Source organism: Scyliorhinus torazame, chromosome 15 (genome assembly GCF_047496885.1).
Source record: "Scyliorhinus torazame isolate Kashiwa2021f chromosome 15, sScyTor2.1, whole genome shotgun sequence".
Classification (NCBI taxonomy): Eukaryota; Metazoa; Chordata; class Chondrichthyes; order Carcharhiniformes; family Scyliorhinidae; genus Scyliorhinus; species Scyliorhinus torazame.
The window spans coordinates 6,905,840-6,932,902 of NC_092721.1; the positions used below are offsets into that span (position 1 = coordinate 6,905,840).

Here is a 27,063-nt window from a genome sequence, read left to right on the forward strand (position 1 = left end):
GTGGTGTTTGAGTGGGTGGTGTTTGAGTGAGTGGTGTTTGAGTGTGTGTGTGGTGTTTGAGTGTGAGTGTGGTGTTTGAGTGTGAGTGTGTGTGTGAGTGTGAGTGAGTGGTGTTTGAGTGTGAGTGTGGTGTTTGAGTGTGTGTGGTGTTTGAGTGAGTGGTGTTTGAGTGTGTGTGTGGTGTTTGAGTGTGTGTGTGGTGTTTGAGTGTGGGTGTGGTGTTTGAGTGAGTGGTGTTTGAGTGTGAGTGTGATGTTTGAGTGTGAGTGAGTGGTGTTTGAGTGTGTGTGTGGTGTTTGAGTGAGTAGTGTTTGAGTGTGAGTGTGATGTTTGAGTGTGAGTGAGTGGTGTTTGAGTGTGAGTGTGGTGTTTGAGTGTGAGTGTGGTGTTTGAGTGTGAGTGTGGTGTTTGAGTGAGTGGTGTTTGAGTGTGAGTGTGGTGTTTGAGTGGGTGGTGTTTGAGTGTGTGTGTGGTGTTTGAGTGTGAGTGTGGTGTTTGAGTGAGTGGTGTTTGAGTGTGAGTGTGGTGTTTGAGTGTGTGTGTGGTGTTTGAGTGTGTGTGTGGTGTTTGAGTGTGTGTGTGGTGTTTGAGTGAGTGTGTGGTGTTTGAGTGTGTGTGTGGTGTTTGAGTGTGTGTGTGGTGTTTGAGTGTGTGGTGTTTGAGTGTGTGTGTGGTGTTTGAGTGTGTGTGTGGTGTTTGAGTGTGTGTGTGGTGTTTGAGTGTGTGTGTTTGTGTTTGAGTGTGTGTGGTGTTTGAGTGTGTGTGTGGTGTTTGTGTGTGTGGTGTTTGAGTGTGTGTGTGGTGTTTGAGTGAGTGGTGTTTGAGTGTGAGTGTGGTGGGTTTGAGTGTGTGTGTGGTGTTTGAGTGTGTGTGTGGTGTTTGAGTGAGTGGTGTTTGAGTGTGAGTGTGGTGTTTTAGTGAGTGTGTGGTGTTTGAGTGTGTGTGTGGTGTTTGAGTGTGTGTGTGGTGTTTGAGTGTGTGTGTGGTGTTTGAGTGTGGTGTTTGAGTGGTGCTTGAGTGTGAGTGTGGTGTTTGAGTGTGTGTGTGGTGTTTGAGTGTGAGTGTGGTGTTTGAGTGTGTGTGTGGTGTTTGAGTGAGTGGTGTTTGAGTGTGAGTGTGATGTTTGAGTGTGAGCGAGTGGTGTTTGAGTGTGAGTGTGGTGTTTGAGTGTGGTGTTTGAGTGAGTGGCGTTTGAGTGTGAGTGTGGTGTTTGAGTGTGAGTGTGGTGTTTGAGTGGGTGGTGTTTGAGTGTGAGTGTGGTGTTTGAGTGTGTGGTGTTTGAGTGTGTGTGTGGTGTTTGAGTGTGTGTGTGGTGTTTGAGTGTGAGTGTGGTGTTTGAGTGTGTGGTGTTTGAGAGTGTGTGTGAGTGTGGTGTTTGAGTGTGAGTGTGTGTGTGAGTGTGAGTGAGTGGTGTTTGAGTGTGTGTGGTGTTTGAGTGAGTGGTGTTTGAGTGTGTGTGTGGTGTTTGAGTGTGTGTGTGGTGTTTGAGTGTGGGTGTGGTGTTTGAGTGAGTGGTGTTTGAGTGTGAGTGTGGTGTTTGAGTGTGTGTGTGGTGTTTGTGTGTGTGTGTGGTGTTTGAGTGTGTGTGTGGTGTTTGAGTGTGAGTGTGGTGTTTGAGTGTGTGGTGTTTGAGTGTGTGTGTGAGTGTGAGTGTGGTGTTTGCGTGAGTGTGTGTGTGAGTGTGAGTGAGTGGTGTTTGAGTGTGAGTGTGGTGTTTGAGTGTGTGTGTGGTGTTTGAGTGAGTGGTGTTTGAGTGTGAGTGTGGTGTTTGAGTGTGTGGTGTTTGAGTGAGTGGTGTTTGAGTGTGTGTGTGGTGTTTGAGTATGAGTGTGGTGTTTGAGTGTGAGTGTGGTGTTTGAGTGAGTGTTGTTTGAGTGTGAGTGTGGTGTTTGAGTGAGTGGTGTTTGAGTGTGTGTGTGGTGTTTGAGTGTGAGTGTGGTGTTTGAGTGAGTGGTGTTTGAGTGTGAGTGTGGTGTTTGAGTGTGAGTGTGGTGTTTGAGTGTGTGTGTGGTGTGAGAGTGTGTGTGTGGTGTTTGAGTGTGTGTGGTGTTTGAGTGTGTGTGTGGTGTTTGAGTGTGTGTTGTGTTTGAGTGTGTGTGTTGTGTTTGAGTGTGTGTTGTGTTTGAGTGTGTGTGTGGTGTTTGAGTGTGTGTTGTGTTTGAGTGTGTGTGTGGTGTTTGAGTGTGGGTGTTTGTGTTTGAGTGTGTGTGGTGTTTGAGTGTGTGTGTGGTGTTTGAGTGTGTGGTGTTTGAGTGTGTGTGTGGTGTTTGAGTGTGTGGTGTTTGAGTGTGTGTGTGGTGTTTGAGTGTGTGTGTGGTGTTTGATTGTGTGTGTGGTGTTTGAGTGTGTGTGTGGTGTTTGAGTGTGTGTGTGGTGTTTGAGTGTGTGTGGTGTTTGAGTGTGAGTGTGGTGTTTGAGTGTGTGTGTGGTGTTTGAGTGAGTGGTGTTTGAGTGTGAGTGTGTGGTTTGAGAGTGTGTGTGGTGTTTGAGTGTGTGTGTGGTGTTTGAGTGTGAGTGTGGTGTTTGAGTGAGTGTTGTTTGAGTGTGAGTGTGGTGTTTGAGTGGGTGGTGTTTGAGTGAGTGGTGTTTGAGTGTGTGTGTGGTGTTTGAGTGTGAGTGTGGTGTTTGAGTGAGTGGTGTTTGAGTGTGAGTGTGGTGTTTGAGTGTGAGTGTGGTGTTTGAGTGTGTGTGTGGTGTGAGAGTGTGTGTGTGGTGTTTGAGTGTGTGTGTGGTGTTTGAGTGTGTGTTGTGTTTGAGTGTGTGGTGTTTGAGTGTGTGTTGTGTTTGAGTGTGTACGTGGTGTTTGAGTGTGTGTGTGTTGTGTTTGAGTGTGTGTGTTGTGTTTGAGTGTGTGTGTTGTGTTTGAGTGTGTGTGGTGTTTGAGTGTGTGTTTTGTTTGAGTGAGTGGTGTTTGAGTGTGAGTATGATGTTTGAGTGTGAGTAAGTGGTGTTTGAGTGTGAGTGTGGTGTTTGAGTGTGAGTGTGGTGTTTGAGTGAGTGGTGTTTGAGTGTGAGTGTGGTGTTTGAGTGTGAGTGTGGTGTTTAAGTGAGTGGTGTTTGAGTGTGAGTGTGGTGTTTGAGTGTGTGGTGTTTGAGTGTGTGTGTGGTGTTTGAGTGTGTGTGTGGTGTTTGAGTGTGAGTGTGGTGTTTGAGTGGGTGGTGTTTGAGTGAGTGGTGTTTGAGTGTGTGTGTGGTGTTTGAGTGTGAGTGTGGTGTTTGAGTGTGAGTGTGTGTGTGAGTGTGAGTGAGTGGTGTTTGAGTGTGAGTGTGGTGTTTGAGTGTGTGTGGTGTTTGAGTGAGTGGTGTTTGAGTGTGTGTGTGGTGTTTGAGTGTGTGTGTGGTGTTTGAGTGTGGGTGTGGTGTTTGAGTGAGTGGTGTTTGAGTGTGAGTGTGATGTTTGAGTGTGAGTGAGTGGTGTTTGAGTGTGAGTGTGGTGTTTGAGTGTGTGTGTGGTGTTTGAGTGAGTAGTGTTTGAGTGTGAGTGTGATGTTTGAGTGTGAGTGAGTGGTGTTTGAGTGTGAGTGTGATGTTTGAGTGTGAGTGTGGTGTTTGAGTGTGAGTGTGGTGTTTGAGTGAGTGGTGTTTGAGTGTGAGTGTGGTGTTTGAGTGGGTGGTGTTTGAGTGTGTGTGTGGTGTTTGAGTGTGAGTGTGGTGTTTGAGTGAGTGGTGTTTGAGTGTGAGTGTGGTGTTTGAGTGTGTGTGTGGTGTTTGAGTGTGTGTGTGGTGTTTGAGTGTGTGTGTGGTGTTTGAGTGAGTGTGTGGTGTTTGAGTGTGTGTGTGGTGTTTGAGTGTGTGTGTGGTGTTTGAGTGTGTGGTGTTTGAGTGTGTGTGTGGTGTTTGAGTGTGTGTGTGGTGTTTGAGTGTGTGTGTGGTGTTTGAGTGTGTGTGTTTGTGTTTGAGTGTGTGTGGTGTTTGAGTGTGTGTGTGGTGTTTGTGTGTGTGGTGTTTGAGTGGGTGTGTGGTGTTTGAGTGAGTGGTGTTTGAGTGTGAGTGTGGTGGGTTTGAGTGTGTGTGTGGTGTTTGAGTGTGTGTGTGGTGTTTGAGTGAGTGGTGTTTGAGTGTGAGTGTGGTGTTTTAGTGAGTGTGTGGTGTTTGAGTGTGTGTGTGGTGTTTGAGTGTGTGTGTGGTGTTTGAGTGTGTGTGTGGTGTTTGAGTGTGGTGTTTGAGTGGTGCTTGAGTGTGAGTGTGGTGTTTGAGTGTGTGTGTGGTGTTTGAGTGTGAGTGTGGTGTTTGAGTGTGTGTGTGGTGTTTGAGTGAGTGGTGTTTGAGTGTGAGTGTGATGTTTGAGTGTGAGCGAGTGGTGTTTGAGTGTGAGTGTGGTGTTTGAGTGTGGTGTTTGAGTGAGTGGCGTTTGAGTGTGAGTGTGGTGTTTGAGTGTGAGTGTGGTGTTTGAGTGGGTGGTGTTTGAGTGTGAGTGTGGTGTTTGAGTGTGTGGTGTTTGAGTGTGTGTGTGGTGTTTGAGTGTGTGTGTGGTGTTTGAGTGTGAGTGTGGTGTTTGAGTGTGTGGTGTTTGAGAGTGTGTGTGAGTGTGGTGTTTGAGTGTGAGTGTGTGTGTGAGTGTGAGTGAGTGGTGTTTGAGTGTGTGTGGTGTTTGAGTGAGTGGTGTTTGAGTGTGTGTGTGGTGTTTGAGTGTGTGTGTGGTGTTTGAGTGTGGGTGTGGTGTTTGAGTGAGTGGTGTTTGAGTGTGAGTGTGGTGTTTGAGTGTGTGTGTGGTGTTTGTGTGTGTGTGTGGTGTTTGAGTGTGTGTGTGGTGTCTGAGTGTGAGTGTGGTGTTTGAGTGTGTGGTGTTTGAGTGTGTGTGTGAGTGTGAGTGTGGTGTTTGCGTGAGTGTGGTGTTTGAGTGTGTGTGTGGTGTTTGAGTGAGTGGTGTTTGAGTGTGAGTGTGGTGTTTGAGTGTGTGGTGTTTGAGTGAGTGGTGTTTGAGTGTGTGTGTGGTGTTTGAGTATGAGTGTGGTGTTTGAGTGTGTGTGTGGTGTTTGAGTGTGAGTGTGGTGTCTGAGTGTGTGTGTGTTGTTTGAGTGTGTGTGTGAGTGTGGTGTTTGAGTGTGTGTGTGGTGTTTGAGTGTGAGTGTGGTGTTTGAGTGTGAGTGTGGTGTTTGAGTGTGTGTGTGAGTGTGAGTGTGGTGTTTGAGTGTGAGTGTGAGTGTGTGTGTGAGTGTGTGTGTGTGTGAGTGCGAGTGTGAGTGTGGTGTTTGAGTGTGTGTGTGGTGTTTGAGTGTGAGTGTGTGTTTGAGTGTGTGTGTGAGTGTGAGTGTGGTGTTTGAGTGTGTGGTGTTTGAGTGTGTGTGTGAGTGTGAGTGTGGTGTTTGAGTGTGTGGTGTTTGAGTGTGTGTGTGAGTGTGAGTGTGGTGTTTGAGTGTGAGTGTGTGTGTGAGTGTGTGTGTGAGTGTGTGGTGTTGCTGCTCACCTCGTCGACAATGGGCTTGAGGATGACCTGGAGGTAATGCCGCCCGGCAAGCTTCATCGTCTCATCGATGCACTTGGAGGTTAAGGAGTTTCCCCGGAAAATGGTGTTCGGATCCCTGCGAAGGAACAAATCTGCATGGCTGGACGGAACACAGTGACCACACCGAGAGTGACCACACCGAGAGTGACCACACCGAGAGTGACCACACCCACAGTGACCACACCGAGAGTGACCACACCGAGAGTGACCACACCGAGAGTGACCACACCGAGAGTGACCACACCCTCAGTGACCACACTGAGAGTGACCACAATGAGAGTGAACACACCGAGAGTGACCACACCGAGAGTGACCACACTGAGAGTGACCACACCGAGAGTGACCACACCGAGAGTGACCACACTGAGAGTGACCACACCCTCAGTGACCACACTGAGAGTGACCACACCCACAGTGACCACACTGAGAGTGACCACACCGAGAGTGACCACACCCACAGTGACCACACCCACAGTGACCACACCGAGAGTGACCACACCCACAGTGACCACACCCACAGTGACCACACCGAGAGTGACCATACCGTGAGTGACCACACCCACAGAGACCACACCCACAGAGACCACACCCACAGTGACCACACCCACAGAGACCACACCCACAGAGACCACACTGTGTGACCACACCCGCAGTGACCACACCCGCAGTGACCACCCTCAGTGACCACACCCTCAGTGACCACACCCGCAGTGACCACACCCACAGTGACCACACGCTCAGTGACCACACCCGCAGTGACCACACCCGCAGTGACCACCCTCAGTGACCACACCCTCAGTGACCACACCCGCAGTGACCACACCCACAGTGACCACACGCTCAGTGACCACACCCGCAGTGACCACACCCACAGTGACCACACTGAGAGTGACCACACCGACAGTGACCACACCCACAGTGACCACACCCACAGTGACCACACCCACAGGGACCACACCAAGAGTGACCACACCCACAGTGACCACACTGAGTGACCACACCGATAGTGACCACACCCAGTGACCACACCCACAGTGACCACACCCACAGTGACCACACTGAGTGACCACACCGATAGTGACCACACCCAGTGACCACACCCAGTGACCACACCCACAGTGACCTCACCCAGTGACCTCACCCACAGTGACCACACCCACAGTGACCACACTGAGTGACCACACCCACAGTGACCACACCCACAGTGACCACACCCACAGTGACCACACCCATAGTGACCACACCCACAGTGACCACACCCACAGTGACCACACCCTCAGTGACCACACCCACAGTGACCACACCCACAGAGACCACACCCACAGTGACCACACCCACAGAGACCACACACACAGTGACCTCACCCACAGAGACCACACCCACAGTGACCACACCCACAGAGACCACACTGTGTGACCACACCCGCAGTGACCACACCCGCAGTGACCACCCTCAGTGACCACACCCTCAGTGACCACACCCGCAGTGACCACACCCACAGTGACCACACGCTCAGTGACCACACCCGCAGTGACCACACCCACAGTGACCACACTGAGAGTGACCACACCGACAGTGACCACACCCACAGTGACCACACCCACAGGGACCACACCGAGAGTGACCACACCCACAGTGACCACACTGAGTGACCACACCGATAGTGACCACACCCAGTGACCACACCCACAGTGACCACACCCACAGTGACCACACTGAGTGACCACACCGATAGTGACCACACCCAGTGACCACACCCAGTGACCACACCCACAGTGACCTCACCCAGTGACCTCACCCACAGTGACCACACCCACAGTGACCACACTGAGTGACCACACCCACAGTGACCACACCCACAGTGACCACACCCACAGTGACCACACCCTCAGTGACCACACCCACAGTGACCACACCCACAGTGACCACACCGTCAGTGACCACACCCAGTGACCACACCCACAGTGAGCACACCCACAGTGACCTCACCCACAGTGACCACACCCACAGTGACCACACCGTCAGTGACCACACCCAGTGACCACACCAAGTGACCACACCCACAGTGACCACACCCACAGTGACCACACCGTCAGTGACCACACCCAGTGACCACACCCACAGTGACCACACCCACAGTGACCACATTGAGTGACCACACCAATAGTGACCAGTCTCACAGTGACCACGCCCTCAGTGACCACACCCACAGTGACCACACTGAGTGACCACACCAATAGTGACCACACCCACAGTGACCACACTGAGTTACCACACCTACAGTGACCACACCCACAGTGACCACACCCATAGTGACCACACCCTCAGTGACCATGCCCATAGTGACCACACCCTCAGTGACCACACCCACAGTGACCACACCCTCAGTGACCACACCCACAGGGACCACACCCTCAGTGACCACACTGAGTTACCACACCCACAGTGACCACACCCACAGTGACCACACCCATAGTGACCACACCATCAGTGACCATGCCCATAGTGACCACACCCTCAGTGACCACACCCACAGTGACCACACCCTCAGTGACCACACCCACAGGGACCACACCCTCAGTGACCACACCCACAGGGACCACACCCTCAGTTACCACACCCACAGTGACCACACCCTCAGTGACCACACCCTCAGTGACCACACCCACAGTGACCACACTGAGAGTGACCACACCCTCAGTGACCACACCCACAGTGACCACACCCACAGTGACCACACTGAGTGACCACACCCACAGTGACCACACCCACAGAGACCACACCCAGTGACCACACCCACAGTGACCACACCCATAGTGACTACACCGACAGTGACCACACCGACAGTGACCACACCCACAGTGACCACACGCACAGTGACCACACTGAGAGTGACCACACCCACAGTGATCACACCCACAGAGACCACACCCAGTGACCACACCCACAGTGACCACACCCATAGTGACCACACCGAGAGTGACCACACCCACAGTGACCACACTGAGAGTGACCACACCCACAGTGACCACACCCTCAGTGACCACACCCACAGTGACCACACCCACAGTGACCACACCCACAGTGACCACACCCACAGTGACCACACCCACAGTGACCACACCGAGAGTGACCACACCCAGTGACCACACTGAGAGTGACCACACCCACAGTGACCACACCCACAGTGACCACACCCACAGTGACCACACCCTCAGTGACCACACCGGCAGTGACCACACCCACAGTGACCACACTGAGAGTGACCACACCCACAGTGACCACACCCACAGTGACCACACCCAGTGACCACACCCACAGTGACCACACTGAGAGTGACCACACCCTCAGTGACCACACCCACAGTGACCACACCCACAGTGACCACACCCTCAGTGACCACACCCACAGTGACCACACCCACAGTGACCACACCCACAGGGACCACACTGAGAGTGACCACACCCACAGTGACCACACCCACAGTGACCACACCCACAGTGACCACACCCTCAGTGACCATGCCCATAGTGACCACACCCTCAGTGACCACACCCACAGTGACCACACCCAGTGACCACACCCTCAGTGACCATGCCCATAGTGACCACACCCTCAGTGACCACACCCACAGGGACCACACCCTCAGTGACCTCACCCACAGTGACCTCACCCACAGTGACCACACCCACAGTGACCACATTGAGTGACCACACCGATAGTGACCAGTCTCACAGTGACCACGCCCTCAGTGACCACACCCACAGTGACCACACTGAGTGACCACACCAATAGTGACCACACCCACAGTGACCACACTGAGTTACCACACCCACAGTGACCACACCCATAGTGACCACACCCTCAGTGACCACACCCACAAGGACCACACCCACAGTGACCATACCGAGAGTGACCACACCCACAGTGACCACACTGAGAGTGACCACACCCACAGTGACCACACCCACAGTGACCACACCCAGTGACCACACCCTCAGTGACCACACCCACAGTGACCACACCCACAGTGACCACACCCACAGTGACCACACCCACAGTGACCACACCGAGAGTGACCACACCCACAGTGACCACACTGAGAGTGACCACACCCACAGTGACCACACCCACAGTGACCACACCCTCAGTGACCACACCCTCAGTGACCACACCGACAGTGACCACACCCACAGTGACCACACTGAGAGTGACCACACCCACAGTGACCACACCCACAGTGACCACACCCACAGTGACCACACCCTCAGTGACCACACCCACAGTGACCACACCCTCAGTGACCATGCCCATAGTGACCACACCCTCAGTGACCACACCCACAGTGACCACACCCATAGTGACCACACCCTCAGTGACCATGCCCATAGTGACCACACCCTCAGTGACCACACCCACAGGGACCACACCCTCAGTGACCTCACCCACAGTGACCTCACCCACAGTGACCACACCCACAGTGACCACATTGAGTGACCACACCGATAGTGACCAGTCTCACAGTGACCACGCCCTCAGTGACCACACCCACAGTGACCACACTGAGTGACCACACCAATAGTGACCACACCCACAGTGACCACACTGAGTTACCACACCCACAGTGACCACACCCATAGTGACCACACCCTCAGTGACCACACCCACAGGGACCACACCCACAGTGACCATACCGAGAGTGACCACACCCACAGTGACCACACTGAGAGTGACCACACCCACAGTGACCACACCCACAGTGACCACACCCAGTGACCACACCCTCAGTGACCACACCCACAGTGACCACACCCACAGTGACCACACCCACAGTGACCACACCGAGAGTGACCACACCCACAGTGACCACACTGAGAGTGACCACACCCACAGTGACCACACCCACAGTGACCACACCCTCAGTGACCACACCGACAGTGACCACACCCACAGTGACCACACTGAGAGTGACCACACCCACAGTGACCACACCCACAGTGACCACACCCACAGTGACCACACCCTCAGTGACCACACCCACAGTGACCACACCCACAGTGACCACACCCACAGTGACCACACCCTCAGTGACCACACCCTCAGTGACCACACCCACAGTGACCACACCCATAGTGACCACACCCTCAGTGACCATGCCCATAGTGACCACACCCTCAGTGACCACATCCACAGGGACCACACCCTCAGTGACCTCACCCACAGTGACCTCACCCACAGTGACCACACCCACAGTGACCACATTGAGTGACCACACCGATAGTGACCAGTCTCACAGTGACCACGCCCTCAGTGACCATACCCACAGTGACCACACTGAGTGACCACACCAATAGTGACCACACCCACAGTGACCACACTGAGTTACCACACCCACAGTGACCACACCCATAGTGACCACACCCTCAGTGACTACACCCACAGGGACCACACCCACAGTGACCATACCGAGAGTGACCACACCCACAGTGACCACACTGAGAGTGACCACACCCACAGTGACCACACCCACAGTGACCACACCCTCAGTGACCACACCCACAGTGACCACACCCACAGTGACCACACCCACAGTGACCACACCCACAGTGACCACACCGAGAGTGACCACACCCACAGTGACCACACTGAGAGTGACCACACCCACAGTGACCACACCCACAGTGACCACACCCACAGTGACCACACCCACAGTGACCACACCGAGAGTGACCACACCCACAGTGACCACACTGAGAGTGACCACACCCACAGTGACCACACCCACAGTGACCACACCCACAGTGACCACACCCTCAGTGACCACACCGGCAGTGACCACACCCACAGTGACCACACTGAGAGTGACCACACCCACAGTGACCACACCCACAGTGACCACACTGAGTGACCACACCCACAGTGACCACACCCACAGTGACCACACCCACAGTGACCACACCCTCAGTGACCACACCCACAGTGACCACACCCACAGGGACCACACCCATAGTGACCACACCCACAGTGACCACACCCACAGTGACCACACCCTCAGTGACCACACCCACAGTGACCACACCCACAGAGACCACACCCACAGTGTCCACACCCACAGAGACCACACCCACAGTGACCTCACCCACAGAGACCACACCCACAGTGACCACACCCACAGAGACCACACTGTGTGACCACACCCGCAGTGACCACACCCGCAGTGACCACCCTCAGTGACCACACCCTCAGTGACCACACCCGCAGTGACCACACCCACAGTGACCACACGCTCAGTGACCACACCCGCAGTGACCACACCCACAGTGACCACACTGAGAGTGACCACACCGACAGTGACCACACCCACAGTGACCACACCCACAGTGACCACACCCACAGGGACCACACCGAGAGTGACCACACCCACAGTGACCACACTGAGTGACCACACCGATAGTGACCACACCCAGTGACCACACCCACAGTGACCACACCCACAGTGACCACACTGAGTGACCACACCGATAGTGACCACACCCAGTGACCACACCCAGTGACCACACCCACAGTGACCTCACCCAGTGACCTCACCCACAGTGACCACACCCACAGTGACCACACTGAGTGACCACACCCACAGTGACCACACCCACAGTGACCACACCCACAGTGACCACACCCTCAGTGACCACACCCACAGTGACCACACCCACAGTGACCACACCGTCAGTGACCACACCCAGTGACCACACCCACAGTGAGCACACCCACAGTGACCTCACCCACAGTGACCTCACCCACAGTGACCACACCCACAGTGACCACACCGTCAGTGACCACACCCAGTGACCACACCCAGTGACCACACCCACAGTGACCACACCCACAGTGACCACACCGTCAGTGACCACACCCAGTGACCACACCCACAGTGACCACACCCACAGTGACCACATTGAGTGACCACACCAATAGTGACCAGTCTCACAGTGACCACGCCCTCAGTGACCACACCCACAGTGACCACACTGAGTGACCACACCAATAGTGACCACACCCACAGTGACCACACTGAGTTACCACACCCACAGTGACCACACCCACAGTGACCACACCCATAGTGACCACACCCTCAGTGACCATGCCCATAGTGACCACACCCTCAGTGACCACACCCACAGTGACCACACCCTCAGTGACCACACCCTCAGTGACCACACTGAGTTACCACACCCACAGTGACCACACCCACAGTGACCACACCCATAGTGACCACACCATCAGTGACCATGCCCATAGTGACCACACCCTCAGTGACCACACCCACAGTGACCACACCCTCAGTGACCACACCCACAGGGACCACACCCTCAGTGACCACACCCACAGGGACCACACCCTCAGTTACCACACCCACAGTGACCACACCCTCAGTGACCACACCCTCAGTGACCACACCCACAGTGACCACACTGAGAGTGACCACACCCTCAGTGACCACACCCACAGTGACCACACCCACAGTGACCACACTGAGTGACCACACCCACAGTGACCACACCCACAGAGACCACACCCAGTGACCACACCCACAGTGACCACACCCATAGTGACTACACCGACAGTGACCACACCGACAGTGACCACACCCACAGTGACCACACGCACAGTGACCACACTGAGAGTGACCACACCCACAGTGATCACACCCACAGAGACCACACCCAGTGACCACACCCACAGTGACCACACCCATAGTGACCACACCGAGAGTGACCACACCCACAGTGACCACACTGAGAGTGACCACACCCACAGTGACCACACCCTCAGTGACCACACCCACAGTGACCACACCCACAGTGACCACACCCACAGTGACCACACCCACAGTGACCACACCCACAGTGACCACACCGAGAGTGACCACACCCACAGTGACCACACTGAGAGTGACCACACCCACAGTGACCACACCCACAGTGACCACACCCACAGTGACCACACCCTCAGTGACCACACCGGCAGTGACCACACCCACAGTGACCACACTGAGAGTGACCACACCCACAGTGACCACACCCACAGTGACCACACCCAGTGACCACACCCACAGTGAACGCACTGAGAGTGACCACACCAATAGTGACCACACCCACAGTGACCACACTGAGTTACCACACCCACAGTGACCACACCCATAGTGACCACACCCTCAGTGACCACACCCACAGGGACCACACCCTCAGTGACCACACCCAGTGACCACACCCACAGTGACCTCACCCACAGTGACCTCACCCACAGTGACCACACCCACAGTGACCACATTGAGTGACCACACCGATAGTGACCAGTCTCACAGTGACCACGCCCTCAGTGACCACACCCACAGTGACCACACTGAGTGACCACACCAATAGTGACCACACCCACAGTGACCACACCCACAGGGACCACACCCTCAGTGACCACACCAATAGTGACCACACCCTCAGTGACCACACCCACAGTGACCACACCCACAGTGACCACATTGAGTGACCACACCGATAGTGACCAGTCTCACAGTGACCACGCCCTCAGTGACCACACCCACAGTGACCACACTGAGTGACCACACCAATAGTGACCACACCCACAGTGACCACACCCACAGGGACCACACCCTCAGTGACCACACCCTCAGTGACCACACCCTCAGTGACCTCACCCACAGGGACCACACCCTCAGTGACCTCACCCACAGTGACCACACCCACAGTGACCACACTGAGTGACCACACCCACAGTGACCACACCCACAGAGACCACACCCAGTGACCACACCCACAGTGACCACACCCATAGTGACCACACCGACAGTGACCACACTGACAGTGACCACACCCACAGTGACCACACCCACAGTGACCACACTGAGAGCGACCACACCCACAGTGACCACACCCACAGAGACCACACCCACAGTGACCACACCCATAGTGACCACACCCTCAGTGACCACACCGACAGTGACCACACCCACAGTGACCACACTGAGAGTGACCACACCCACAGTGACCACACCCACAGTGACCACACCCACAGTGACCACACCCTCAGTGACCACACCCAGTGACCACACCCTCAGTGACCACACTGAGTGACCACACCGATAGTGACCACACCCACAGTGACCACATGGGGAACGGTAGAGGACGGTGGAGCGGACGCCTCCGGTAGGAATAGTGATATGGAATGTTCACGGGTTAGATGGACTGGTAACGATGTCCCAGGTTTCTGCGCACCTGAAGAGTCTGAGAGCGGAGCTGAGACGCATGTTTGTGTTTGTGGTATTGAGAGGGGTGCTGGAGGGAATGCTAGGGGTGTTAGTCAATGTTTATGCGCCTCACTGGGGCAATGCGGGGTTTGTAAAGAGAGCACTGGGGGCAATTCTCGACTTGGATTGGCACCAGCTGGTCATGGGAGGGGATTGTAACCGGATGGTGGAGCCCAGGGTGTAGAGGCCAAGCCCCAAGTCGGGAAGGTCGAGGACGGTGAGGGAGCTGGGAGGGTCAGTGAAGAGAATGGGAATGGTGATCCGTGGAGTTTCAGGATCCCGGGGGGGGGGGGAGGTAGGTTGCAGGGGTGTGTGTCAGAGGCAGTCCCCGAGGAAGGACCAAACGGGTTTTGTGAACGGTAGGCAGCTCTCCAGTAACGCTTGGAGGCTGCTGAATGTGGTTACGACTCCGTCGGAGGGGTGCGGGCGCCGGAGGTTATTGTATCCATGGATTCGGAGAAGGCCTTTGATCGGGTAGAGTGGAGGTAGCTGTTCGGAATTGTGGGAAGGTTTGGGTTTGGTTTGCGGTGTGGGTTCGACATTTGTACACGGCCTCAGAGGCTCGTGTGCGAATAAATGAGACGAGTTCAGAGTATTTGGGGCTGAATAGGGGAACGAGGCAGGGTACCTGCTGTCGCCGTTGTTATTGGCGATGGCCCTTCAGGTGCTGGTTCAGTGGCGAGGGATTGCGAGTTGGGGGAACGGCGGGGGGGGAGGGGGGGCAGTAGGGAGCATTGGGTGTTGTAGGCAGCTCAGCTGCCGCTGTTTGTGTCGGACCCGCTGGAGATTATAGGTCTGTTGGAGAGAGTTGGGGCCTTCTCTGGATATAAGCTGAACGTTGGGGAGAGCAAGGTGTTTCCGGTGAATGCAGCGGGGTGTGGGGGGGCGGGTAATTTGGGAGCACTACTGCTTGTCATGATATTCAGATAAACATCATGGTGCAAACACACATACACACTGATAGACAGATCAACGGACCAATCAACACACACGAAACATCACAGCCAATCACAGGCAAGAGCACATGCACTATAAAACGGGGAACACGACACTTCCCGCTCATTCCAGCAGGAGACAGCTCAGGGCACAGAGCTCACAGCAAGCCACTCAGACATTCACCATGTGCTGAGTGCCTCTCCAACATAGTGTTAGGGCTGGGTCCACAGGTTAGAGGGTAATGAACGAACCACAGCAACCAGTTTACAAATGTTAATATTGTTAGTAATAAGACTGAGTTGTTCCTTCCGCAACCGTGTTGGTTTGTCTGTGTAGCAGAGCACCCAACACGACACTGCTTAAGGTAGCAAGAGAGTGATTTAGGTATTTGGGGATCCAAGTGAGTGGGCGGCGATGCGCAGGTGGAACTTGACAGCGTTGGTGGAGGAGGTTCAGGAGGATCGCAAGAGATGGGATACTTTGCACTTGACGTTGGCAGGGAGGGGGCAGGTGGTAAGGATGAAGGTTCCTGTTTCTCTTTCAGACCCTCCTGATCGTTCTCCATTGGGTGGGGAAGGTACCGAGGGTGAGGTGGGCTCTGTTACAGAGGTAGAGGCAGAAAGGGGGGTTGGTGCTTCTGAACTGATGCACTGTTACTGGGCTGCGAACGTGGAGACCGTGAGGTGTTTGGGGGGGGGGGGGGTTAGTGGATCAGGAGGAGTCCTGCAGGGGGTCTAGTCTGAGGGCCCTGGTGATGGCCCCGTCGCTGTTAGCTCCGGGGAAATATACGTGAAGTCCGGCGGTGCAGTCGCCTGTCAGGATATAGGAACAGTTGAGGAGGCATTTTAAGTTGGATAAAATGTCGTTGCTGACGCCACTGTGTGGGAACCACAGGTTTAAGCTGGGGGGTGCGGGGGCAGATGGATGGGACATTGAGAGAGGAGGGGCTGGAGCGGGTTAGGGATATGACTCAGAGGGGTAGTTAGTGGGGATGGACGAGCTGCGTGAGCGGTTTGAGCTGCCGAGGGGCAGTGTGTTTAGGTTCATGCAGGTGAGGGACTTCGCGCGGAAGGTGTGGGGGACGTTCCCCCAGGTACTGGGGTACACGTTGGAGCAACTGCTGCCCCCTGACAATTTGGGGGAGGGGAGGATTGGGGACATAGATGTGGATGGTTGGGGGAGCAGGTGGTGAGGATAAAGTGTAAATGGGAGGAGTTGGAGTGGGAGATAGGTTGGGGGGTCTCTGGAGTGAGGTGATGCAGCGAGGATGAGCTTGATTTAGTTCAAACTGGTGCACAGGTGTATGTGACTCAGGTGAGGATGAGCGGGTTTCTCCAGGGGGTGGTCGATGTGTGTGAGAAGCTGGAGAGCTTTTGGGAGACGGTGTTCAGGACGTTATCCAGGGTAGTGGGGGCTGAGGTCAGGCCGGACCCCATGGTGGTATCTTTGGGGTGTCGAAGGAGCCGGAGCCGCTGGAGGGGATAGGGGGGATGGGGCCGATGTCGTGGCCTTCGCCTCCCTGATTGCCCGGCGAAGGATCCTGTTTAATTGGAGGCCGGAACCGCCGCCGGGAGTGGCGGCCTGGCTGGCGGATTTGTACGACGTTCTCCGGCTGGAAAAGATTAAGTTTGAGTTGAGGGGGTCAGAGGAGGGCTTTGAGGGGCGGTGGAGGAGCTGTCCGTCGCCAGGGGGGCGAAACTGTACAAACTGTGGCCTATACTTTGATGGACTGTGGAGGGAGAGGTGGAGGGAATTCCGGAGCTTGAGGCTCAGGCAGCTGAAGTCACGGCTGCCAAGGGTGGAACAATTACATTTGGGGAATGGGCAAGTGGCCGGAATTAGAGGACAGTAACAGTTCTCAGAGGAGAGTGGGACTCGTGGAGGTCAGAGGGAGAGGGAGGAGCGAGGCCATGGAGGAAACTGAAAACAAGGATGAAGATTTTAAAATGGAAGCGCTGCCGGAGCGGGACCGCGTGTTCACAACAGATAGCAAGAGGCAGCAAAAAACAGCTTGTGCACTGACACAGACAGCACTCGCAGGCAGCATGGCGGCTAGTTTAATCTATTTACTCACAAGGTTCTGTTTATTTCAGCATTTGCAATGGCGCTGATGAAAGGAACAATCTTCCCGTAATGCAGAAAGAGTCTGACCAGGGGAATGGCTGCTTCCTGCTTCTCGCGACAAACCTCTCCCAGGACGTGAGCGGCTGACGCAGAAACTGGCTGTGGGGGTGGGGGAGAAAAACAGCGTCAGTGTTCCCTGTCCACAAGAAAACGGCCACTCCATGTTCCAGCCGTCACGGCAGGAAGATTGGAAACAATAAGATCCACAACGGGAAGAGGAGCCTGCTGATTGGACAGGGAGGACATTCGGCCCATCACACCTGTGCCAGCTCACCAGCAGGAGCTGCCAACTCTAATAACCGACTCCCTGTCTCTCCTCCCCACACACAATCCTTTTTTTAAAAAATATTTTTATTAAGGCACTTTATAAATAAATATCAAACACAACCACCGCCAAGATAAAAAAGATAACGGGGACGATTCTCCGAGCTCCGGGCCGAAGAGTCGGAGCTACCGCGCCACGACGCCCCGAATCCGGCGCCCGATTCTCCGAGGTGCGGGGAACCGGCGCCATTTGCGCGGCGCTGGCCGCTGGAGTCGGCGGGGCCGATATGACAGGGTCCCGCCGCCGCCGTTCGCCCTGGTCGCTGCCGGCGGGAACTCTGTGCGAACGGTCGGGGGCCTCCGGTGGGGTCTGGCCCGCAATCGGAGCCCACCGATCGGCGGGCCGGCCTCCCCCCCCCGGGCCTACTTTCCGGCACGGCCAGCCCCTGAACACCGACCCCATGTTGGGTCGGGGCCGACGCGCGTAAGAAGTTCACCGCGCAGGCGTAGGATGGCGCGGCCCAACTGGGCATGCACGGGTTGGCGCGGTGCACATTTGGTGCCGCGTACGGAGGTTGGAGCGGCGCGAACCGCTCCAGCGCCGTGTTGGCCCTCACAGGTCGTGCCCGGGCCCCATTCGCGCCGTCATGAAACACGACGGCCTCCATATCGGAGAATCGCCCCCAACAAATGGGAGATCACAGTATAACTCAATAAATAACCAACTACCGTAGCTCGCCCTCCCTATCAAACCGCCCACCCGCTCTGCCTCCTCCTTCTTCTTGTTCAGCCCACACACCCCCCCCCCCCCCGACTTCTTGTTCAGCCCAAACACCCCCCCCCACCCCCTCACCTCCCCCCCCCGCCCCCCCTCACCCCCGGCCCGCTGACTGAACAGCCCTGGAAGAAGTCGATGAACGGTTTCCATCTCCGGGCGATCCCTTCGATCGACCCCCTTAAGGTGAATTTAATTTTCCCCAGCCTAAGGAATGCTGCGAGGTCGCTCACACCCACAGCCCCAGCTTCGGAGTCCCAGAATCCCTCCACCCCAACAGCGTCCGTCCCCGGGCTGCCAGAGAGGCAAAGGGCAGGTCGCGGTCTCTCTCACCCCCTGGACTCCCGGGTCTTCTGACACTCCGATAATCGGCAATTCTGGACTCAGGACCGCCTTCACCCCCCAGTACCTCCGACATCACGTCCCCCCCCCCCCCCCCCGGCCAAAATCCCTGCGGTTCAGACAGGCCCAGATTCGTGCTCCCCCCGCCCACCGCCGGCACACCCTCAGTCTAGCCACCGTCATTTGCACCCGATGGACCACCTTAAATTGAATGAGACTCCGTCTGGCGCACGATGAGGACCCATTCACTCTCCTCAGAACCTCCTCCCATAACCCAGCCTCCAGCTCACCCCCCCCCCCCCTCCCCCTCCAGCTCCTCCTCCCACTTTCGCTTAGCTACGCCTATCGGGCACCCTCCCAGTCAGTGAATTCGGACACTCTGCCCTTGCCAACCTCTATTCTCGACAGCACCTTGTCCCGAAACCCCGTCCCACACACAATCCTTTCATGTTCAGATACTGATCTAATTCCCTTTGGAATAATGTGATGTTTGCCGTGGCTGCAGTGTCCAGTTGCTGTTTGCAGGCGATGCAATAACAAAACACCAACAGGAGAGGGCAGCGATGCGCTGTACAACTGCACAGCAACATCAGACAACAGGGCCAGCAGGCAGAATGGTCACTTCAAGAGGAACGAAAGAACACCAGGAGGGTGCGGCTAATTCCTCATCATGAAACTAATCCTGTTCTGAATTCACAACACTGAACTGCAGGAAAATTACACTTCCATCACAGAACCAGGCCATTCGGCCCAGCTGCTTGGTGCTGGTGTTTCCGCTCCACACGAGCCTCCTTCATCTCAGCTCACCAAGCAGCAGATTCTTTTATTTCCTCGTCCCTCTAGATTCCCCTTAAGTATATCGATACTCTTCACCTCCCTCTCGACTGTCTTATGTTTAGGATTCCTTTTTCAGTCCCCTTCACAAAGGAAAACATTTCCTGTACGTCCAACCTAATACAAACCTTTAGAATCTCAACAACCTCAGACTTCTCTGTTCCAGAGAAAAGAGTCGCAACCTGTTCACCCTTTCCTGATTGTTACAATCTCCCAGTTATATTAATGATGTGGATGAGGGAACTCAATGTATTGTCTCCAAATTTGCAGATGATACGAAGTTGGGTGGGAGGGTGAGCTGTGAGGAGGATACAGAGATGCTTCAGTGGGATTTGGACAGGCTGAGTGAGTGGGCAGATGCATGGCAGATGCAGTATAATGTGGATAAATGTGAGGTTATCCACTTCAGTAGCAAAAATAGGCAGGCAGATTATTATTTGAATGGGTGTGAATTGAGAGAGGCGGATACTCAGCGAGACCTTGGTGTCCTCGTGCATCAGTCGCTGAAAGTAAGCGCGCAGGTACAACCGGCAGTAAAGAAGGTGAATGGTATGTTGGCTTCATAGCGAGAGGATTTGAGGATAGGAATAGGGATGTTTTACTACAATTGTACAGGGTATTGGTGAGGCCACACCTGGAGTATTGTGGGGAGTTTTGGTGTCCTTATCTGAGGAAGGATGTTCTTGCTATGGAGGGAGGACAGCGAAGGTTTACCAGGCTGATTCCTGGGATGGCGGGACTGTCAGATGAGGAGAGACTAAGTCGGTTAGGATTATATTCATTGGAGTTTAGACGAGTGAGAGCGGATCTCATAGAAACTTATAAAATTCTACCAGGATTAGACAGGGTAGATTCAGAAAGAATGTTCCCCATGGTGGGGGGTGTCCAGGACTAGGGGGGTCATAGTTTGAGGATAAGGGGTAAACCTTTTAGGACTGAGGTGAGGAGAAATCTCTTCACCCAGAGAGCGGTGAATCTGTGGAATTCACTCCCACAGAAAGTAGTTGAGGCCAAAACGTTGTGTAATTTCGAGAAGGAATTAGATACAGCTCTTGGGGCGAAAGGGATCAGGAGATATGGGCGGAAGGCGGGATCAGGGCATAGAACTTGATGATCAGCCATGATCATAATGAATCGGAGCAGGCTCGAAGGGCCGAATGGCCTCCTCCTGCTTCTATATTCTATATTTCTCTGTATAATTCAGTTTTACATCTTCCCAATGCCTCTGTATATTTTTTGTGAAACGAGAGCTGTCCACAGTTCTCCAAGTGTCGTCTAACCAAGGGTCAGAACGAATTCTGGAAAATCTAAACTGGGCAAGGTCTCAGAACAAAGGGTAAACTGCAGACTGAAGGGGTCGGCAGTGGGGTGAGGGCTCAGATAACCTCACAATTAATCTCTCGCGCTGCTGTGCTTTGTACAGTGTAAGTCACGATGCGGGGCCCAAGTGTGGGCAAATCAAGGTGCTCTGCAACTTGAACAGAACTACCCTGTCTCTGAAGAAGGAACAATTCTTCCCCTTGCTCCTCGGTGAAGCTGGCTTTTTTTTGTTGGATTGGCTGGTAGGGTGGGATTGGCTGGTGGGGAAGGGATTGGCTGGTGGGGAGGGATTGGCTAGTGGGGAGGGGGTGGCTGGTGGGGGAGGGGTGGGGGAGGTGTTGACTGGTGGGGAGGGGTGACGATGGGTTGGCTGGTGGAGGGGGTGGAGGAAGGTGGGTTGGTCAGGAAGAATGGGAGTGTGGGATACTCTGTCGCTACACAGTGTAGGGGAGACAGTTTTCACACCTGCGGTTCCCCCTACGTTCCTCCCGATATTCCTGAGTTACGAGAGCCTTTTCCGCTTTTCCAGGTGCCCCATCTTTACCTTGCCCTCGATGGCGGGGTTGGTTCCGATGGGAAATCCCGTTGACAGTCACGGGACCAGATCCCGCTGAGATACACGGCCTGGGAGCGGGTGGACAACTCCCCCCAACTCTCTACTTCTCTCCCCGCAGACTTGCTGAGTATTTGCGGTATTATCTGTTTTTTTTCTGTTCTATTTTATTATTCAGTTCTGACAGTTGAACAAATAATCTGCCGATTTAGTAATTAATTTCCCAGATTTCAATAATGGTTTGGTTCCTCCTTATTGTCTAATATGCCGATTCGGTGCTTTCATTCCCTAATTTGGGTTAGGGTTTGGGGTAAGATCAGGGTTAGCAATGCACAATCTTTGGGCGTAACGGTGGCGCAGTGGTTAGCACTGCTGCCTCACAGCGCCGAGGTCCCAGGTTCGATCCCGGCCCCGGGTCACAGTCCATGCGGAGTTTGCACATTCTCCCCGTCTTTGCGTGGGTTTCGCCCCCACAACCCAAAGGTGTGCAGGGTAGGTGGATTGGCCGCGCTAAATTGCCCCTTAATTGGGGAAAAAAATAATTGGGTACTCTAAATCGATTTTAAAAAAAGAAATGCACAATCTTACCTCGACATCTGCTGATTTTAATAAAAGATCTCTCAACGGGTCGTAGAATTGAGATGGAAAAACGTGATCCTCAGTGTAGACAACATTCAGTCGCAGGGAACCGAGGCCAATGGGTTTAACAGGCTTGCTGTTATCCCGGGGCTGCAGGAAGTACCTGTGACGCCACATCAGGGAAGAATATTGTTGATTTTCTAATCACAGATATTACGAAATTGATAAATACCAAATAAACATTCCTCACCCTCTGCACACTTGCTTATTGCATAAACTCGATATGGTGTTCCACAAGATTTACCCACTGTGACCCACGTATCCAGATCGAGACCTTGGCTATCACGCAGAGATTGTCAATTAAATCCCGGTGTGGGATATTCGGAAATTACGTTCAATAAACCCGTGATCCGACTCGTGATCCACAGAATGAGAGATCTCATCCATTAGTTTCCAAAAAATACTGGTGATAAACAAATAAGGTCAACGTGATTGCTGGAAAAACCCATCCAATTTCCGAATGTCCTTTAGGGAAGGGAATTTGCCATCCTTATGCAACCTGACCAACGTGTGACTCCAGACCCAGGTTGATCCTGGTGAACAACCCTCAGGGCAACAATAAATGGGAAATAAATACTGGCGAGGAGAGAATAAAAACCTAGATAATGGCCCAGATTATGCTGGAGTGCGAGCTGATAGTTGCTTTTATTTATTAACTCGTGGGATGTGAGTGTCTCTGGGCTAAGCCAGTGCTTGTTGCCCGTCCCTAATTGCCTTGGAACGGAGGGTCTCGCTTGGCCATTTCAGAGTGAAGTTAAGGCTATGGGTCTGGAGTCACGTGTAGACCAGACCGGGTAAGGGCGGCAGATTTTCTTCCCTAAAGGACATTAGTGAACCAGGTGGGTTTTTACGACAATCGACAATGGTTTCATGGTCATCATTAGCTTTTAATTTCAGATTTTTATTGAATTCAAATTTCATCGCCTGCAGTGGGGGTGGATTCGAACCTGGGTCCTCAGAGCAATACCCTGGGTCTCTGGATTACTAGTCCAGTGACAATACCACTACGCCACTCTTAGAGTAACGGCAATGGAGCATCTGGGACCTCAGTAAATGATGGAACCAATAGTCAATCTCCTTAACCAATAAGATTTAACGATTGAGAGAGAAACAGAGAAATGCTGGAGACGGAAATCGGGTGAATTGGAGTCGGATCCGGGATGGAAGGAGAAATGAAGAGCAGGATTTTCCGACTGGCCTGAATCCCGAACAGTCAGTGGGAAACACACCCCGGGCGATCACAACAGCCCCACAGCTTCGAGGAGCATTCATTGGCTGGAGACAGGGTTTCCTCTCCTTCACCCGGTCCTGCAGAGTTGGAAGCCAATCAAAATTTCAGGCCTCGTTTTGGAGAGGGCGGGATTGCAGACAGGTCGGGGGCGGGCAGGGGGGTGGTGGGAGGGCCATCTGGGGAATTTTACAGGACTAACCCACTTCACCCCCGACAACTGGGGAACATAAAATTGTTCCCAAAGAGAGGGAGAGAAAGATTGGATTAAGAAAGAGAGAAAAACACAAAGGAAAAGGACAAAACTGAAGTTACAGGTTTTTTTTTTAACCTCTCAAACAACAATTTTGGTGCTGTGGGAATGACACTCCTGGGTGCAAACAGTTCACTTTTTGGGCCAGAGGGAGTTTGATTGGCATTGCAGAAATATAGGGGCAATTAGGGGTGGGTAATAAATGCACCCTTCACCCTTAACAATTTAAAAAATGTTGCTAAAGAGGTCCTTATGCCATAAATTACCAGTGCTAACTTTTTGTGGTGAGTTTAATGGATAAACAATGTGTAAATCTGAAAGGTTATCGGGGGGGGGGGGGGGGGGGGGGGTCGGCAGCAATGCGGAGTTGAGGTTACAATCAGTTCAGCTACGATCTTATTGAATGGGGTAGCAGGCTCGAGGGGACGAGTGGCCTCCTCCTGGTCCTGATTCGTATGTTCATATATAAATCCAACAAGTTCTTACAAATCCAGGAGTTCGAAGCTGAGATACTGTTTGTATGAAATAAACCGTTGAGGGGCGATAGTTGACCAACAGGTTTTGGAGGTTCATGGCTCCGAATGTCTCTCTTCATTTCCTGATCTTGCTGGACAATTTTCACATGAATAACTGCGTGCTCTGTTAACACATTGTGATTGTTCAACAAGAGCTGTACCATTGATTTCTCTCTTTCTAAACGATCGCAACAGTACCTTGAGTGAGGTGGTCAACAGTGCTGAAGTTAACTACTTGACCATCCAGAGAGGAGGTTGGGAACCATAATTCTGCTCTTCACTCCTGCACACTCGCCCTGTGAACTTCATGGAGCGGTTTCTGGATTGCAACTCTGGAAGGGCCGGTTTTCCTCTGCCTAACCCAGGCGAGTGAAGCTCAAGTTGTAGAACCTATACCCTCCCTCTGGCCTTGGGACACGGCGGCACAGTGGTTAGCACTGCTGCCTCGGGTCACTGCCTGTGCGGAGTCTGCACGTTCTCCCCGTGTCTGCGTGGGTTTCCTCCGGGTGCTCCGGTTTCCCCCCACAGGCCAAAGATAGTTATGTGTGGTTACGGGGATAGGGGGGACCAGGTAAGGTGAGCTTCTCAAGGGTCGGTGCAGGCTTGACGGGTTGAACGGCCTCCTTCTGCACTGCAGGGATTCTGTGGTTCTATGCTTAACACTTGAACACAACTCAACGTGTTAACTGCTGTTCAGTATCTGCCATGTGCCATTAAAAAAGGAATTGTTAAACTGAGTGTGCTTTCAATTACCATGCTTGATGGAAAGAAGACTGCTTTAAAATCTTCAAAGGGAGGCGCAATTCTCCGAGAAATTCATCGCCAAACTTGAGGTTACTGGCGTTCCAAAGGTCAATCCTAGAAAAATAACGTTCAGTCTCTCAGGAGAAGTAAAACACATCACAAGGCATGAAAAACTGTAAACATTGTCGGCAATGTTGCAGCTGCATTACACCCAACGTAAATCCCGCTGTGTCGGGAGAATTCCGGGAGAGTCCCGAAACAGTTACCGATGCTCCAGGCCTGCCCCAGCTGGCGTCAACTGGCTCACACTCGGAGCATACTTAAGTGGGCACGGCGCTGGAATCCCACCTGGAGAGCCGATTCGGCCCTGTCCAATTAACCGCATCACTAAGCGGTCCCACAAGCTCTGCACAGAAACAAATAAAATCCCGTCCAATCCCAGGGAATAAGAATATTTCTTCACCTAAAATTGGAAATGAATCATCGGCTGAATGAGCTTCCAGTAAATCTCCTCACCTGATTTCCATCTTCTCGACATGTTCCTCCTCGACATCAAAGTGTGACTTTCGATTGTAGCTACACGATCTTGTCACCTACATTGAAAGAAACAAGTCAACGATGGGAGGGGTTAAAATTCCCTTTGAGTTTACGTTTGCATGTAACTGTTAAGACCAAGATCCAATACAGTTTTTACATTCATTCACAGGATGTGGGTGTTGCAGGCTAGACCAACGTCTGTTGCCCATCCCTAATTGCCCTTCAAAAGGTGGTGGTGAGCTGCCTTCTTGAACCGCTGCAGTCCATGTGGTGTAGGTACACCCACAGTGCAGTTAGGAAGGGGGTTCCAATATTTTAACCCCACCAGTGAAGGAACAGAGATGGTGAGTGACTTTGAGGTGAGCCTCCAGGTGGTGCTGTTCCAGGTACCTGCTACTCTTGTCCTTCTAGGTGGAGGTGGTCATGGGGTTGGAAGGTGCTGTCTAAGGGGGCTTGGTGAGTTGCTGCAGTGCATATAGCACATCAAAGGGTGGTGAGACAGGCGTGTGCATTATGTTCTGGCCAGACATACGCTCGGTGGAGTAGGTTCTTTAGGGATAGGATGTACGAGCAGAGCCCATTAGCTGCTCACATTCAGGGTGGGATGACGTGGAAGTGAACATTGACAGCAGACCCTGTGATCAGATTGTTGTTGATATCTCCAGGGCTATCACAATGGGCCGAATGGGGAGGATGGGGAATGGGGAGGATGGGGAATGGGGAGGATGGGGAATGGGGAGGATGGGAATGGAGAGGATGGGAATGGGGAATGGGGAGGATAGGGAATAGAGAGGATGGGGAATGGGGAGGATGGGAATGGAGAGGATGGGAATAGGGAATGTGGAGGATGGGGAATAGAGAGGATGGGAATGGGGAGGATGGGGAATGGGGAGGATGAGAAATGGAGAGGATGGGAATGGCGAGGACGGGAATGGGGAGGATGGAATTGGGGAGGATGGGGAATGGGGAGGATGGGAATGGGGAGGATGGGAATGGGGAGGATGGGGAATGGAGAGGATGGGAATGGGGAGGATGGGAATGGAGAGGATGGGAATGGAGGGGATGGGGAATGGGGAGGATGGGGAATGGAGAGGATGGGAATGGGGAGGATGGGAATGGAGAGGATGGGACTGAGGAGGATGGGGAATGGGTGGATGGGAATGGGGAGGATGGGAATGGGGAACGGGGAGGATGGGAATGGAGAGGATGGGAATGGGGAGGATGGGGAATGGGG

The 27,063-nt window shown here is 53.5% G+C and overlaps 1 protein-coding gene across 2 annotated transcripts in view; it reads right to left on the minus strand.

Annotated features, from left to right (window-relative positions):
• Positions 1 to 27,063, minus strand: part of rasa3 (RAS p21 protein activator 3) — a 270,301-nt gene that overhangs the window by 75,174 nt on the left and 168,064 nt on the right. For both annotated transcript variants that reach the window (XM_072476016.1, XM_072476017.1), the window contains exons 8-12: positions 25,809 to 25,885; positions 25,302 to 25,406; positions 22,502 to 22,655; positions 17,776 to 17,924; positions 5,408 to 5,522 (exon numbers count right to left, since the gene is read on the minus strand). In XM_072476016.1, coding sequence (XP_072332117.1) covers positions 5,408 to 5,522; positions 17,776 to 17,924; positions 22,502 to 22,655; positions 25,302 to 25,406; positions 25,809 to 25,885 — 600 coding nt within the window. The remainder of the gene's footprint in view (positions 1 to 5,407; positions 5,523 to 17,775; positions 17,925 to 22,501; positions 22,656 to 25,301; positions 25,407 to 25,808; positions 25,886 to 27,063) is intronic.